This window comes from Ranitomeya imitator, chromosome 3 (assembly GCF_032444005.1).
Source record: "Ranitomeya imitator isolate aRanImi1 chromosome 3, aRanImi1.pri, whole genome shotgun sequence".
Classification (NCBI taxonomy): domain Eukaryota; kingdom Metazoa; phylum Chordata; class Amphibia; order Anura; family Dendrobatidae; genus Ranitomeya; species Ranitomeya imitator.
This window is the reverse complement of record NC_091284.1, coordinates 836,387,891-836,406,348: the sequence shown is the minus strand read 5'-3', so window position 1 is coordinate 836,406,348 and position 18,458 is coordinate 836,387,891. Positions and strand designations below refer to the sequence as shown.

The following is an 18,458-nucleotide window of genomic DNA, read 5'->3' as shown; positions in this document are numbered from 1 at the left end:
TAAAGGGGATGGGAGAACTACAATACCCAGATAGATTAGCGAAATTAGGATTATTTAGTCTAGAAAAAAGACGACTGAGGGGCGATCTAATAACCATGTATAAGTATATAAGGGGACAATACAAATATCTCGCTGAGGATCTGTTTATACCAAGGAAGGTGACGGGCACAAGGGGGCATTCTTTGCGTCTGGAGGAGAGAAGGTTTTTCCACCAACATAGAAGAGGATTCTTTACTGTTAGGGCAGTGAGAATCTGGAATTGCTTGCCTGAGGAGGTGGTGATGGCGAACTCAGTCGAGGGGTTCAAGAGAGGCCTGGATGTCTTCCTGGAGCAGAACAATATTGTATCATACAATTATTAGGTTCTGTAGAAGGACGTAGATCTGGGTATTTATTATGATGGAATATAGGCTGAACTGGATGGACAAATGTCTTTTTTCGGCCTTACTAACTATGTTACTATGTTACTATGTAAAATATCCCGATTAAACATATAATACAGTGATAACATTAAATGTCTTCTCTTTTGTGTGTCTTTTGATGGTTAACAAGAACAGATTTACGATTGAAAGATTTCCCACATTCTGAGCATAAAAATGGCTTCTCCCCTGTGTGCATTCTCAGATGTTCAATAAGATTTGATCTGTGACTAAAACACTTCTCACATTCAGGGCATAAAAATGGCTTCTCACCTGTGTGAATTCTTCTATGTCCAAAAAGATCTGATTTTTGGGTAAAACACTTCTCACATTCTGAACATGAAAATGGCTTCTCACCTGTGTGAGTTTTTAGATGCTCCATAAGATGTGATTTCTGACGAAAACATTTTTCACATTCTGAACATGAAAATGGCTTATCCCCTGTGTGACTTCTCTGATGTCTCTCAAGATGACCTTTAAGCATGAAAAATTTGCCACATTCTGAACAGAAGTATGGTTTCTCCCCCGTATGAATTCGCTCATGTGTAACAAGACTTGATTTCTGAGTAAAACATTTTCCACATTCAAAACATAGAAATGGTTTCTCTCCTGTGTGAGTGTTCAGATGTTTAATAAGAACTGATTTAATGGTAAAACATTTTCCACATTCAAGACATGGAAATGGCTTCTCCCCTGTGTGAATCCTTTGGTGTTTCTCAAGAGAATCTTTACGCGTATAGCTTTTTCCACATTTCACACATGAAAATGGCTTCTCCCCTGAGTGGGTTTTTTTATGTCTCTCACGATGACCTTTAACCATAAAACATTTCCCACATTCAGAACATGAAAATGGCTTCTCTCCTGTATGAGTTCTTAGATGTTCCATAAGATTTGATCTGTGACTAAAACACGTCCCACATTTTGGACATAAAAATGGCTTTTCTCCTGTGTGACTTCTCTGATGTCCAACAAGATCTGATTTCTGAGTGAAAGATTTTCCACATTCTGTACATGAAAATGGCTTCTCCCCTGTGTGAGTTTTTATATGTTCCAAAAGATGTGATTTCTGACTAAAACGTTTATCACATTCTGAACACGGATATGGCTTCTCTCCTGTGTGAATTCTCTGGTGTGCCACAAGAATTGATTTCCTATTAAAACACTTCCCACATTCAGAACATGAAAATGGCCTTTCATCCTTGTGAATCGTCTTGTGTGTGGTAAGATTCGATTTCTTTTTAAAATGTTTCCCACATTCTGAACATGTGAACCCATTATCAAGTTTATGTCCAGTGCTACTTTTGGAAATCTGTAGCTGGCTGTCATTAACTTTATTATAAGGAGATAAGAAGAGATGTCCATGTGAGCCACTCATCCAGTCTTCACCTGGGAAAAAAAAAAAAAAATCCTAATCCCATTAGTTGATATTTTTTCAATTATATGTGAAAATCTACATACTGTAAGCAAGAAAGATATCAAAATACAATCAAAAGATCAGCGTTGGACATAGGACACATTTACATTATAAGTCCTGTGAGGATAATAGCATTGGTGCTGGAACAACTTCATCTAAGCACACAAGTAAAAAAAAAAAAAATACAATAACGATGATAATGCACAGTTTCTTATACAAAAATTAAAATTATAATCTGTTAGTCTTCTACAAGGTCATTAGTAAACATAAAAAATTAGGGAAAACAATGGGGTGAATGAATAACCATCCTCTGTTTTTTATCAGACAGTTCTCTTTACTTACCGTATATACTCGAGTATAAGCCGAGATTTTCAGCCCAAATTTTTGGGCTGAAAGTGCCCCTCTCGGCTTATACTCGAGTCACGGTGGGCGGCAGGGTCGGCGGGTGAGGGGGAGAGGGCACTGAGGCATACTCACCTAGTCCCGGCGCTCCTGACGCTGCCCCTGCTGTCCCACGGTCTCCCGGTGCCGCAGCTCTTCCCCTGTTCAGCGGTCACGTGGGACCGCTCATTAGAAAAATGAATATGGACTCCACTCCCATAGGGGTGGAGCCACATATTCATTCCTCTGAGCGGTGCCAGTGACCGCTCACAGGAAGAGCTGCGGCACCCGAAGACAGTGTGACAGGCAGGGGCAGCGTCAGTAGCGCCGGGACTAGGTAAGTATTTTATATTCACGATGACGCATATAGTGTGCGCGCCGTCCTCTGGCTGAACAGTCAGTGCAGAGAGACGCCGAGACGAGACGCCGGGAGCTGCAAGCAAGAGAGGTGAGTATGGCTTTTTTTTGTTATTATTGCAGCAGCAGCAATGGCACAGCTTTATAAGGAGCATCTATGGGGCAAAAATGAACGGTGCAGATCACTATATGGCACAGCTATGGGGCAATAATGAACGGTGCAGAGCACTATATGGCACAGCTATGGGGCAATAATGAACAGTGCAGAGCACTATATGGCACAGCTATGGGACAATAATGAACGGTGCAGAGCATTATATGGCACAGCTATGGGGCAAGAATGAACGGTGCAGAGCAATATATGGCACATCTATGGGGCAATAATGAACGGTGCAGAGCACTATATGGCACAGCTATGGGGCAATAATGAACAGTGCAGCGCACTATATGGCACAGCTATGGGGCAATAATGAACAGTGCAGAGCACTATATGGCACAGCTATGGGACAATAATGAACGGTGCAGAGCATTATATGGCACATCTATGGGGCAATAATGAACGGTGCAGAGCACCCAGTGGATGTAGTGTATATGGACTTTTCAAAAGCTTTTGATACGGTGCCACACAAAAGGTTGATACATAAAATGAGAATAATGGAGATAGGGGAAAATATGTGCAAGTGGGTTGAGAGCTGGCTCAGGGATAGGAAACAAAGGGTGGTTATTAATGGAGCACACTCGGACTGGGTAGCGGTTAGCAGTGGGGTACCACAGGGGTCAGTATTGGGCCCTCTTCTTTTTAACATATTTATTAATGACCTTGTAGGGGGCATTCAGAGTAGAATTTCAATATTTGCAGATGACACTAAACTCTGCAGGGTAATCAATACAGAGGAGGACAATTTTATATTACAGGATGATTTATGTAAACTAGAAGCTTGGGCTGATAAATGGCAAATGAGCTTTAATGGGGATAAATGTAAGGTCATGCACTTGGGTAGAAGTAATAAGATGTATAATTATGTGCTTAATTCTAAAACTCTGGGAAAAACCGTCAATGAAAAAGACCTGGGTGTATGGGTGGATGACAAACTTAAATTCAGTGGCCAGTGTCAGGCAGCTGCTACAAAGGCAAATAAAATAATGGGATGCATTAAAAGAGGCATAGATGCTCATGAGGAGAACATAATTTTACCTCTATACAAGTCACTAGTTCGACCACACTTAGAATACTGTGCACAGTTCTGGTCTCCGGTGTATAAGAAAGACATAGCTGAACTGGAGCGGGTGCAGAGAAGAGCGACCAAGGTTATTAGAGGACTGGGGGGTCTGCAATACCAAGATAGGTTATTACACTTGGGGCTATTTAGTTTGGAAAAACGAAGACTAAGGGGTGATCTCATTTTAATGTATAAATATATGAGGGGACAGTACAAAGACCTTTCTGATGATCTTTTTAATCATAGACCTGAAACAGGGACAAGGGGGCATCCTCTGCGGTTGGAGGAAAAAAGGTTTAAGCATAATAACAGACACAGATTCTTTACTGTAAGAGCAGTGAGACTATGGAACTCTCTGCCGTGTGATGTTGTAATGAGTGATTCATTACTTAAATTTAAGAGGGGACTGGATACCTTTCTGGAAAAGTATAATGTTACAGGGTATATACACTAGATTCCTTGATAGGGCGTTGATCCAGGGAACTAGTCTGATTGCCGTATGTGGAGTCGGGAAGGAATTTTTTTCCCCAATGTGGAGCTTACTCTTTGCACATGGGGTTTTTTTGCCTTCCTCTGGATCAACATGTTAGGGCATGTTAGGTTAGGCTATGGGTTGAACTAGATGGACATATAGTCTTCCTTCAACCTTAATAACTATACTATACACTATATGGCACAGCTATGGGACAATAATGAACGGTGCAGAGCATTATATGGCACAGCTATGGGGCAAGAATGAACGGTGCAGAGCAATATATGGCACATCTATGGGGCAATAATGAACGGTGCAGAGCAATATATGGCACATCTATGGGGCAATAATGAACGGTGCAGAGCACTGTATGGCACAGCTATGGGGCAATAATGAACAGTGCAGAGCACTATATGGCACAGCTATGGGGCAATAATGAACAGTGCAGAGCACTATATGGCACAGATATGGAGCAAGAATGAACGGTGCAGAGCACTATATGGCACAGCTATGGGGCAATAATGAACGGTGCAGAGCACTATATGGCACAGCTATGGGGCAAGAATGAACGGTGCAGAGCACTATATGGCACAGCTATGGGGCAAGAATGAACGGTGCAGAACACTATATGGCACAGCTATGGGGCAATAATGAACGGTGCAGAGCACTATATGGCACAGCTATGGGGCAAGAATGAACGGTGCAGAGCACTATATGGCACAACTATGGGACAATAATGAACGGTGCAGAGCACTATATGGCACAGCTATGGGGCAATAATGAACGGTGCAGAGCACTATATGGCACAGCTATGGGGCAATAATGAACAGTGCAGAGCACTATATGGCACAGCTATGGGGCAATAATGAACAGTGCAGAGCACTATATGGCACAGATATGGAGCAAGAATGAACGGTGCAGAGCACTATATGGCACAGCTATGGGGCAATAATGAACGGTGCAGAGCACTATATGACACAGCTATGGGGCAAGAATGAACGGTGCAGAGCAATATATGGCACAGCTATGGGGCAAGAATGAACGGTGCAGAGCACTATATGGCACAACTATGGGACAATAATGAACGGTGCAGAGCACTATATGGCACAGCTATGGGGCAATAATGAACGGTGCAGAGCACTATATGGCACAGCTATGGGACAATAATGAACGGTGCAGAGCACTATATGGCACAGCTATGGGGCAATAATGAACGGTGCAGAGCACTATATGGTACAGTTATGGGACAATAATGAACGATGCAGAGCACTATATGGCACAGCTATGGGACAATAATGAACGGTGCAGAGCACTATATGGCACAGCTATGGGACAATAATGAACGGTGCAGAGCACTATATGGCACGGCTATGGGACAATAATGAACGGTGCAGAGCACTATATGGCACAGCTATGGGGCAATAATGAACGGTGCAGAGCATTATATGGCACAGCTATGGGGCAATAATGAATGGTGCAGAGCACTATATGGCACAGCTATGGGGCAAGAATGAACGGTGCAGAACACTATATGGCACAGCTATGGGACAATAATGAAGGGTGCAGAGCACTATATGGCACGGCTATGGGACAATAATGAACGGTGCAGAGCACTATATGGCACAGCTATGGGACAATAATGAACGGTGCAGAGCACTATATGGCACAGCTATGGGGCAATAATGAACGGTGCAGAGCACTATATGGCACAGCTATGGGGCAATAATGAACTGTGCAGAGCACTATATGGCGCAGCTATGGGGCAAGAATGAACGGTGCAGAGCACTATATGGCGCAGCTATGGGGCAAGAATGAACGGTGCAGAGCACTATATGGCACAGCTATGGGGCAATAATGAAGGGTGCAGAGCACTATATGGCACGGCTATGGGACAATAATGAACGGTGCAGAGCACTATATGGCACAGCTATGGGACAATAATGAAGGGTGCAGAGCACTATATGGCACGGCTATGGGACAATAATGAACGGTGCAGAGCACTATATGGCACAGCTATGGGACAATAATGAAGGGTGCAGAGCACTATATGGCACGGCTATGGGACAATAATGAACGGTGCAGAGCACTATATGGCACAGCTATGGGGCAATAATGAACTGTGCAGAGCACTATATGGCACAGCTATGGGGCAAGAATGAACGGTGCAGAGCACTATATGGCACAGCTATGGGGCCATAATGAACAGTATGGAGCATCTATTTTTATTTTTGAAATTCACCGGTAGCTGCTGCATTTTCCACCCTAGGCTTATAATCGAGTCAATACGTTTTCCCAGTTTTTTGTGGCAAAATTAGGGGGGGTCGGCTTATACTCGGGTCGGCTTATACTCGAGTATATATGGTAATTCCACTTATTCCATCATTCTCCATCCTTCATAATTGCATAGTATCTAATGCCTTTAATAAAGCATATCTACATAACCAACACTGTCCTTATAGCTGTGCTGACATCCCGTGGCTGGTATTACCCCGCTAATAAGTAGAATCCCCAATACTGACCCCGAGTTACCACACTGGTAACTGTGACCACATCTAAGGATGTTCAAATAAGAAAATAACAATAAACAAGGTCTTACCATACACCGAGACAGATAAAGGTTTTTCAAGTCCATTTGTCGTGTCATCATGATATTCCTGCTAAGATCCCACATTTGACATGAGAAAAAAATAAGCAACCAACAATAGTTTCTTACATCAAATGAAGATAAAAAAAAACAAAAAAAACTTAACCTCCGCAATTAACGAACAGACAGCAACAGTCAACCAAATGTTTCACACATCAACATAAATGTTTCTTTTATTTTTCTACATTGATGGATCTCAGAGTATAGAGCTGTTTACATTGATAGTTTTTTTTAGATTATTCAGCTTTTGGCAGCGAAAAGCCTTAGAAGCAGCTTATTGGCATTGTGCAATTATTTTCATCTACATGGTAAAACTAAATATTTATCGTCACTGAATATTGTCGTGTGATGTCAAAACTGGTGGAAAATGAATATAAACATTTAAGAAATCAAAACTATTTGTAGCTGCTACTGATCCCAGACGACATAGCGCCTAAACGCCACTGCTGGAGGTTAGAAAAGCGTCACAACATCAGCCTATGGAGGATTTCCTGTAATCTCAGCTCCATTTACCTGATGATCCAGGAGGACATTCTGCTTCTCCTCTGGACGATCCTGGGAATATAGAGGACTGGGACTTCTCAGACTGGACTCATCTATAAGAAATATACACAGTGACTGAATACATCGTCTACATGTGATGAGCAGATGATGTGGGGTCTAGGTGACCTCAGACCCGGCCTCTCCTCTGCAATCAGGAAGGTTTCCTCTTACCCGGAGATGTGAGGGGCTGGTGATCCTCCATCATGACGTCCTTGTACAGATCCTTGTGTCCTTCTATATACTCCCACTCCTCCGTGGAGAAATAGACGGTGACGTCCTGACATCTTATAGGAACCTGACACACACAATGATCAGTCATTAGTAGACCAATCCTCGGCCTTATTACTGCCTTGGGGTCATACTTGATTCCGAGCTTTCATTCACCCCCCACATCCAATCACTGGCTCGCTCTTCATATCTGCACCTCAAAAACATTTCTAGAGTTCGCCCTTTTCTTACTTTCGACTCTGCAAAAACTCCTACTGTTTCACTTATTCATTCTCGTCTGGACTATTGTAACTCTCTACTAATCGGCCTCCCTCTTACCAAACTCTCCCCGCTCCAATCTGTCCTGAATGCTGCAGCCAGGATCATATTCCTCACCAACCGGTACACCGATGCCTCTACCTTGTGCCAGTCATTACACTGGTTACCCATCCACTCCAGAATCCAGTACAAAACTACTACCCTCATCCACAAAGCGCTCCATGGCTCAGCACCACCCTACATCTCCTCCCTGGTCTCAGCCTACCACCCTACCCGTGCTCTCCATTCTGCTAATGACCTGAGGTTAATATCCTCATTAATCAGAACCTTCCACTCCCGTCTCCAAGACTTTACACGTGCTGCGCCGATTCTTTGGAATGCACTACCCAGGTGAATACAATTACGGTAATCCCCAATCCCCACAGCTTTAAGCGTGCCATAAAAATGCATTTGTTCAGATTGGCCTACCGCCTCAACGCATTAACCTAACGATCCCTGTGTGGCCCATTCAAAAAACTTCAACCATAATCAGGTTCCTCGTATCATGTTCTCATACAATTTATGCAGTTAATAGCCCTCTGTGTCTGTACTGTTACATATTTAGGCAGTTAACTGGTTCATGCAGCTTTACATGAACACCCGAGCCTTACACTATGGCCAGTCCGAACAACGAAAGCAATTGTTACCATCCCCCTCTCGTGTCTCCCCTTTTCCTATAGTCTGTAGCTTGCGAGCAGCAGGGCCCTCACTCCTCCTGGTATCTATTTTGATCTGTGTTTATTGTCATGCTGTAATGTCTATTGTCTGTACAAATCCCCTCTATAATGTAAAGTCATGCGGAATATGTTGGCGCTATAGAAATAAAATTATTATTATACAATGTCCCAGCATTCCCGGCAGCGCTCACCTCTCCGCTCAGCAGCTCAGTGATCCTGTGGGTCAGTTCCAGGATCTTCTGCTCATCGATTAGTAAATGAGGTGGAGGCTCGGTGATGTCACTCGGGGTCCTGCTCCGCCCTCCTGACACACGGGGGGTCACACACTCCCCAGACGACGTCTTCACTACTGTGTGATCCTGTGTATGAGGAGACGCCGATCACTACATCTATTCTAAGGATCCTTCACCTTTCCCGTCATTTCCCTGCTTTATTCCTAGAGATCAGAGTGATGTGAAGCTCTCACCTCTCCAGTGATCCAGTAGATTATCTCCAGCGTGAGGTCTAATATCCAAGCAGCCATGTGGCTTCTGTCCTGCTCCATCCTCAGAGGGTCATCAATGAAAAGGGTAATGGTTTTTAAAAGAAAACTTTTGATGCTCTGCACCCTTAAGGGAACCTAAGGAAAAAACAGGATTGAGAGCAAATTTATGGGTGAAGTCTGTCCAGTTTAACATTCATGGCACTGAAAAATTGGACGTGCTTAGTGCACAGATTGGCCACTACAGTCCCCCAGCCACAGACAGACTTACCTTCTCTGGTAGGACCGGGAGCCTAGCATTCATCACACATGGGATTACGGTAATCTACTCATGTATGGGGCACTAATTAAAAACAGCCGCAGGCTGACGAGAGGAGATCTGCTGACTCTAAGGCCGGCTTCACACTCAGCGTATGAAAATACGGTCCGTATATTACGGCCGTAATACGCTGAAATGTCCCGAAAATAGTGGTCCGTAGCTCCTCCGTAGGCAGGGTGTGTCAGCGTTTTTTGCGCATGGCATCCTCCGTATGTAATCCGTATGGCATCCGTACTGCGTGGTTTTCTCGCAGGCTTGCAAAACCGACATACCGCTATAGAAATGATCCATGTGTCCCAAAAAGAAAAAAAAAAAAATATATATATATATACTGTCTATATATATATATATATATATATATGTCATTAGACACATATATGTATATATATTAATATTTTTTCCAGCGCTATACAGCTTGAAAGCCGGTAATTCAATTACCGGCTTTTTCTTTCTCCTTCCTAAAACCCGACATGATTTGAGACATGGTTTACATACAGTAAACCATGTCTTCTCTCCATTTTTTTTGCAGATTCCACACTACTAATGTCAGTAGTGTGTATCTGCAAAATTTGGCCGTTCTAGCTCTTAAAATAAAGGGTTAAATGGCGGAAAAAATTGGCGTGGGCTCCCGCGCAATTTTCTCCGCCACAGTAGTAAAGCCAGTGACTGAGGGCAGATATTAATAGCCTGGAGAGGGTCCATGGTTATTGGCCCCCCCCTGGCTAAAAATATCTGCCCCCAGCCACCCCAGAAAAGGCACATCTGGAAGATGCGCCTATTCTGGCACTTGGCCACTCTCTTCCCATTCCCGTGTAGCGGTGGGATATGGGGTAATGAAGGGTTAATGCCACCTTGCTATTGTAAGGTGACATTAAGCCTAATTAATAATGGAGAGGCGTCAATTTTGACACCTATCCATTATTAATCCAATTGTAGTAAAGGGTTAAATAAAAGACAAACACAATATTTAAAATTATTTTAATGAAATAAACACAATGGTTGTTGGAGTATTTTATTCTACGCCCAATCCAGTCACTGAAGACCCTCGTTCTGTAAGTAAAAAAACATAATAAACCAACAATATACTTACCCTCCGCAGATCTGTAACGTCCAACGATGTAAATCCTTCTGAAGGGGTTAAAACAGTTTGCAGCAAGGAGCTTTGCTAATGCAATGCTACTCCTCGCTGCAAAACCCCGGAGAATGAGTCTAAATATAGATCAATGAGCTATATTTAGCTTCATTTGCGGTGAGGCGCCCTCTGCTGGCTGTTCATAGATCGTGGGAACTTACCTAGAAAGCTCCCAGGCTCCCAGCTCCCAGGCTTTCTAGGTAATTTCCCACGATCTATGAACATCCAGCAGAGGGCGCCTCACCGCAAATGAAGCTAAATATAGCTCATTGATCTATATTTAGACTCATTCTCCGGGGTTTTGCAGCGAGGAGCAGCCTGCATTAGCACAGCTCCTTGCTGCAAACTGTTTTAACCCCTTCAGAAGGATTTACATCGTTGGACGTTACAGATCTGTGGAGGGTAAGTATATTGTTGGTTTATTATGTTTTTTCTTTCACAGAACAAGGGTCTTCAGTGACTGGATTGGGCGTAGAATAAAATACTCCAACAACCATTGTGTTTATTTCATTAAAATAATTTTAAATATTGTGTTTGTCTTTTATTTAACCCTTTACTACAATTGGATTAATAATGGATAGGTGTCAAAATTGACGCCTCTCCATTATTAATTAGGCTTAATGTCACCTTACAATAGCAAGGTGGCATTAACCCTTCATTACCCCATATCCCACCGCTACACGGGAATGGGAAGAGAGTGGCCAAGTGCCAGAATAGGCGCATCTTCCAGATGTGCCTTTTCTGGGGTGGCTGGGGGCAGATATTTTTAGCCAGGGGGGGGCCAATAACCGTGGACCCTCTCCAGGATATTAATATCTGCCCTCAGTCACTGGCTTTACTACTCTGGCGGAGAAAATTGCGCGGGAGCCCACGCCAATTTTTTCCGCCATTTAACCCTTTATTTTAAGAGCTAGAACAGCCAAATTTTGCAGATACACACTACTGACATTAGTAGTGTGGAATCTGCAAAAAAAATGGAGAGAAGACATGGTTTACTGTATGTAAACCATGTCTCAAATCATGTCGGGTTTAAGAAGGAGAAAGAAAAAGCCGGTAATTGAATTACCGGCTTTCAAGCTGTATAGCGCTGGAAAAAATATTAATATATATACATATATGTGTCTCACTGACATACATATATATATATATATACCTATTCTATGTGTACACATTTATTCTACCTATTCTACTGTAAGCTGTCAGTGTGATATTTCTGTACACCGCACTGAATTACCGGCTTTTCTCTCTAACAGCGCTGCGTATTTCTCGCAAGTCACACTGCTTGTCCGTGTGTAATCCGTATTTTTCACGCTTCCATAGACTTTCATTGGCGTATTTCTTGCGCAGTACGGTGACAAACGCAGCATGCTGCGATTTTGTACGGCCGTAGAAAGCCGTATAATACTGATCAGTAAAATACGGCAGATAGGAGCAGGGGCATAGAGAATAATTGTGCCATATTTTTTGCGAGTTTTACGGACGTAGTTTCTGCGCTCTTACGTCCGTAAAACTCGCAAGTGTGAAGCCGGCCTAACAATGTTCTACAAAACACCGACCAGTCGCTCCAAACAGAATAACGCAAGTGACTGCATAATATACAAACGAGAGAATTCAGGAGCAGAAACCGCTGCATTACTATTATTTGTGTACTATGCAGTCATGGCCGCTTGCCCCTGTTCGCACCTGCTTCATTCCGTCATGGGTGCTCGTCTGTTTTTTTTTTTTTTTTCTTTAAAGCTGTCTGTGTTCTAGAGCTTGTTCAGTAGTGTCGTAGAAGACCTCAGAGTGGGACACAGGGCAATTGGAGACTTTACAGTTCTTGTAATTCACAGTAAATTGATCAGGTGCAAATCCAATTTTTTGGAAAAATTCAGTAAAACTGACAAATTCCACTGTCATAAGACGCAAGTAACTCTCTGTCGATCTATCTATATATAACCCTCTGTGTATATAAATATATATTTAGCCCTCTGTGTCTGTACTGCTACATACTTAGGCAGGTAACTGGTTCATGCAGCTTTACATGAACACCTGAGCCTTACACTATGGCCGGTCCGAATAACTAAAGCAATTGTTACCATCCACCTCTCGTGTCTCCCCTTTTCCTATAGTTTGTAGCTTGCGAGCAGCAGGGCCCTCATTCCTCTGGTATCTGTTTTGAACTGTGATTTCTGTTATGCTGTAATGTCTATTATCTGTACAAGTCCCCTCTATAATTTGTAAAGCGCTGCGGAATATGTTGGCGCTATATAAATAAATATTATTATTATTATTATTATTATATATAACATACACACACAGAATTGAGGCCCTGGAGAATGTAGGACATTTTCACTGGTGACCGTGCTCCTTTTTTGAGGAGACACCAACCCAAAAAGATTCCAGAAATGATTGTTAATGGTTGTGCAGTCGATTTGCCGGCTCCTCCTCCGTGATTCCAGGAGATCTTCCCTTTTTCCCGAATGTTCTCGGACACTTGTAGGTACATGACAGGATTACCTTTAGTGCCGGCTGGACGGATCTTTTCACTCTGAGCCCAGAGACTCCAGAGAAGCAGCAGGCGGAGGGAGTGAGAACATGGCAGGACTTGTCCCCTTCACCATCCCCCGTCCTCTACTGAGCTGACAGGAGCAAAGATGGGGGAAAAAATACAAAATCCCCCAGAGCTCTGGTCACTGCGCCTTTTCTGATCTCTGGGGGAGGTTTTCTGATGAGATATGTCTCCTCCATTCTCCTCCAGCATTTCCTGTCAGGCTGACTGTCCTCTGTAAACTACAACTTCCAGAATCCTTTGCTGGTCTTATCCTCCTGCCCTCAGTAACATTACCGCCTGTGTATCATATGCAGAGTGTGAGTCCTCCGCCATCAGTGTCACTCCTGTACCCCCTCGCTCACCGCTGCAGCCTTCACCCCATTAAGGTGTCTCTTCCCGCCACATGCCGTATGTGTACGACACGGTGACGAGACAGGCCCATGATCCATCACTATATACACATACAGGTCCTTCTCAAAAAATTAGCATATAGTGTTAAATTTCATTATTTACCATAATGTAATGATTACAATTAAACTTTCATATATTATAGATTCATTATCCACCAACTGAAATTTGTCAGGTCTTTTATTGTTTTAATACTGATGATTTTGGCATACAACTCCTGATAACCCAAAAAACCTGTCTCAATAAATTAGCATATTTCACCCATCCAATCAAATAAAAGTGTTTTTTAATAACAAACAAAAAAACCATCAAATAATAATGTTCAGTTATGCACTCAATACTTGGTGGGGAATCCTTTGGCAGAAATGACTGCTTCAATGCGGCGTGGCATGGAGGCAATCAGCCTGTGACACTGCTGAGATGTTATGGAGGCCCAGGATGCTTCAATAGCGGCCTTAAGCTCATCCAGAGTGTTGGGTCTTGCGTCTCTCAACTTTCTCTTCACAATATCCCACAGATTCTCTATGGGGTTCAGGTCAGGAGAGTTGGCAGGCCAATTGAGCACAGTAATACCATGGTCAGTAAACCATTTACCAGTGGTTTTGGCACTGTGAGCAGGTGCCAGGTCATGCTGAAAAATGAAATCTTCATCTCCATAAAGCATTTCAGCCGATGGAAGCATGAAGTGCTCCAAAATCTCCTGATAGCTAGCTGCATTGACCCTGCCCTTGATGAAACACAGTGGACCAACACCAGCAGCTGACATGGCACCCCACACCATCACTGACTGTGGGTACTTGACACTGGACTTCAGGCATTTTGGCATTTCCTTCTCCCCAGTCTTCCTCCAGACTCTGGCACCTTGATTTCCGAATGACATGCAAAATTTGCTTTCATCAGAAAAAAGTACTTGGGACCACTTAGCAACAGTCCAGTGCTGCTTCTCTGTAGCCCAGGTCAGGCGCTTCTGCCACTGTTTATGGTTCAAAAGTGGCTTTACCTGGGGAATGCGGCACCTGTAGCCCATTTCCTGCACACGCCTGTGCACGGTGGCTCTGGATGTTTCCACACCAGACTCAGTCCACTGCTTCCTCAGGTTCCCCAAGGTCTGGAATCGGTCCTTCTCCACAATCTTCCTCAGGGTCCGGTCTCCTCTTCTCGTTGTACAGCGTTTTCTGCCACATTGTTTCCTTCCAACAGACTTACCATTGAGGTGCCTTGATACAGCACTCTGGGAACAGCCTATTTGTTGAGAAATTTCTTTCTGGGTCTTACCCTCTTGCTTGAGGGTGTCAATGATGGCCTTCTTGACATCTGTCAGGTCGCTAGTCTTACCCATGATGGGGGTTTTGAGTAATGAACCAGGCAGGGAGTTTATAAAAGCCTCAGGTATCTTTTGCATGTGTTTAGAGTTAATTAGTTGATTCAGAAGATTAGGGTAATAGGTCGTTTAGAGAACCTTTTCTTGATATGCTAATTTATTGAGACAGGTTTTTTGGGTTATCAGGAGTTGTATGCCAAAATCATCAGTATTAAAACAATAAAAGACCTGACAAATTTCAGTTGGTGGATAATGAATCTATAATATATGAAAGTTTAATTGTAATCATTACATTATGGGAAATAATGAAATTTAACACTATATGCTAATTTTTTGAGAAGGACCTGTATATCATCAGGACATTGTGGACGCATCTACATAGGACGTGTAGGAATGTGGACTGTCTTATAAGGCTACTTTCACACTAGCGTCGTATGACGCACGTCGCAATGCGTCGTTTGGCAGAAAAAACGCATCCTGCAAAGTTGTCTGCAGGATGCGTTTTTTCTCCATAGGCTTGTATTAGAGACGCATTGCCACATGTCGCAACCGTCATGCGACGGTTGCGTCGTGTTGTGGCGGACCGTCGGCCCAAAAAACATTGCATGTAACTTTTTTGGTGCGTTGTGTCCGCCATTTCCGACCGCGCATGCGCGGCCGGAACTCCGCCCCCTCCTCCCCGAAGCTCACAATGGGGCAGCGGATGCGTTGTAAAACTGCATCCGCTGCCCACATTGTGCTGCGCTTTCACAGCATGCGTCGGTACGTCGCCACGACGCATTGCGTCGTACGACGCTTGTGTGAAAGTAGCCTTACCCTGTTACCAACTTCCCACCCCTGAAGACAACAGATACACTAAGTAACATGCATCTAATGTAATGTATTATGGTAATGTACAGTATATAAAGTGTTAATACATAATGTGAGGATAGCATAAGGATAAGCCTAGGACAACATATGATATAGAATAAGGATAATACAGTAGATTTAGCATATGATAGGAAATGGATAATGTTAGGATTAATTCAGTGGGGGGCACTAGTACTGATAATAAGGGGCACTTCCTGGTTACTGGGAGTTTACTGTCAGTGAAGCGGAGAGTGTAGGCCAAGTTCAGGTGCGGTGGCTGCTAGGAGGAGCACGGGCCAACCGGACATTCCTGATGGACACTCCACCAGCATCTGGAGCCTAGGGCTTGGGCCAGGTACCAAGGAGCGGGCCTGGTCTTGAAACATCACAAGTTCAGTGGACATGGAATTACATGGGGGGCAGAAGAAGGAAGTGCAAATTACTGTGCCCTATCCCACTTGATCCTACCTGGTGAACTTGGACTGCTTAGTAAAAGGTTGACTGTTATAAAGAACTAAATGGTGGACCGATTCAAACGCATCGGGTATTCTAGAATATGTATGTATGTATGTATATAGCAGCCACATAGTATATAGCAGAGGACACGTAGTATATAGCAAATACTACGTGGCCTGTGCTATATATTATGTGGCTGCTAATACCTGATGCGTTAATACAGGCCACGCAGTATATAACAAAGCCCAAACAGTATATAACACAGCCCACATACTATATAACACATCCCACGCAGTATATAGCAGCCACGCAGTATATAACACCGGCGCCGTAGTATATAATACAGGGCACGTAGTATATAGCACAGCCCATGCAGTATATCACACAGCCCACGGAGTATATAACACAGCCCACAGAGTATATATCACAGCCCACGTACTATATAACACAGCCCACGTACTATATAACACTGCCCATGCAGTATATAGCAGCCACGCAGTATATAACACAGGCGACGCAGTATATAACACAGCCCATGTAACATATAACACAGGACACATAGTATATAGCACAGCCCACGGAGTATATAACACTGCCCATGTAGTATATAGCAGCCAAGCAGTATATAACACAGGCGCCGTAGTATATAATACAGGGCACGTAGTATATAGCACAGCCCACGCAGTATATCACACAGCCCACGGAGTATATAACACAGCCCACAGAGTATATATCACAGCCCACGTACTATATAACACAGCCCACGTACTATATAACACAGCCCATGCAGTATATAGCAGCCACGCAGTATATAACACAGGAGACGCAGTATATAACACAGCCCATGTAACATATAACACAGGGCACATAGTATATAGCACAGCCCACGCAGTATATAACACTGCCCATGTAGTATATAGCAGCCAAGCAGTATATAACACTGCCCACGCAGTATTTAGCAGTGTGGGCACCATATCCCTGTTAAAAAATATAATTAAAATAAAAAATAGTTATATATTCACCCCCTGGGATCCAGCGAAACTCTGGCGATACGCACGCGGCTGCCGCCATCTTCCGTTCCCGGGATGCATTGCGAAATTAGCCAGATGACTTAGCGGTCTCGAGACCTCTAAGTCTTCTGGGGAATTTTGCAATGCATCTCCAGGAACGGAAGATGGCGGCCGGCGCGGGCGCATCGTGGGACGATGGAAGGTGACAATAGCAGGTTTTTTGTTTTTTTATTATTTTTAACATTACATCTTTTTACTATTGATGCTGCACAGGCAGCATCAATAGTAAAAAAGTTGGGGACACAGAGGGTTAATAGCAGCAGTAACGGAGTGCGGTACCCACGGCCCGTTACCGCTGGCATTAACCCTGTGTGAGCGATGAGTGGAGGGGATTACGGAGCGGCCGCCGGGCACTGACTGCAGAGGAGTAGGGGAGGGACTAATTGGACTGTGCCCGTCGCTGATTGGTCACGGCAGCCATGACAGGCAGCTGGCGAGACAAATCAGCGACGTGGGATTTCCGTGACGGAAGTTGCCGACAGAAAGATGGAAGTACCCCTTAGACAATTATATATATAGACTAGATGGTGGCCCGATTCTAACGCATCGGGTATTCTAGAATATGTATGTCAACGTAGTATATTGCACAGCCCACGTAGTATGCTGCCCAGCCACGTAGTATATTGCCCAGCCACGTACTATATTGCCCAGCCACGTAGTATATTGCCCAGCTACGTAGTATATTGCCCAGTGACGTAGTATATTGCCCAGTCACGTAGTATATTGCCCAGCCAAGTAGTATATTGCCCAGGTATGTAGTATATTGCCCAGTCACGTAGTATATTGCCCAGTGACGTAGTATATTGCCCAGCCACATAGTATACAGCACAGAGCCACGTAGTATACAGCACAGACATGTAGTATATTGCCCAGTCACGTAGTATATTGCCCAGCCACGTATGTAACAGGTTAAAAAATAAAAAAGAAACATATACTCACCTTCCGAGGGCCCCTTGTAGTTCTGTCGCCTGTGTGCGGTGCACGCGGCAGCTTCCGGTCCCAGGGTTGGTATGAGCGCAGGACCTGTGATGACGTCGCGGTGACATGACCGTGATGTCATGGCAGGTCCTTCTCGCATACCATCCTTAGCACTGGAACCTGACGTTTGTATTGCCGAGGACAGGGCGACACGTCGGAGGGTGAGAATAATGTTTTTTTTTATTATTATTACTTGTAACATTAGATCGTTTTACTATTGATGCTGCATACGCAGCATCAATAGTAAAAAGTTGGTCAC

At 43.8% G+C, this 18,458-nt stretch overlaps 1 protein-coding gene across 3 annotated transcripts; it reads right to left on the bottom strand.

The window, feature by feature from the left end:
• Window positions 1-367: 367 nt before the first annotated feature.
• On the bottom strand, window positions 368-13,350 carry LOC138671389 (oocyte zinc finger protein XlCOF6-like). Of its 3 annotated transcripts, none has more exons than XM_069759525.1 (7): window positions 13,084-13,350; window positions 9,119-9,271; window positions 8,844-9,011; window positions 7,622-7,745; window positions 7,421-7,503; window positions 6,860-6,920; window positions 368-1,805 (listed from the first exon to the last, which is right to left on the bottom strand). In XM_069759525.1, the coding sequence occupies exons 2-7, from the start codon at window positions 9,194-9,196 to the stop codon at window positions 511-513; spliced, it is 1,809 nt and encodes a 602-aa protein (XP_069615626.1). In that variant the 5' UTR covers window positions 9,197-9,271; window positions 13,084-13,350; the 3' UTR covers window positions 368-510. The 3 variants fall into 3 exon arrangements, with proteins under 3 accessions (XP_069615626.1, XP_069615628.1, XP_069615627.1); XM_069759527.1 differs by having other exon boundaries at window positions 480-1,805; window positions 6,860-6,917; window positions 13,084-13,332; XM_069759526.1 differs by lacking the exon at window positions 13,084-13,350 and having other exon boundaries at window positions 480-1,805; window positions 9,119-9,748.
• Window positions 13,351-18,458: the final 5,108 nt, after the last annotated feature.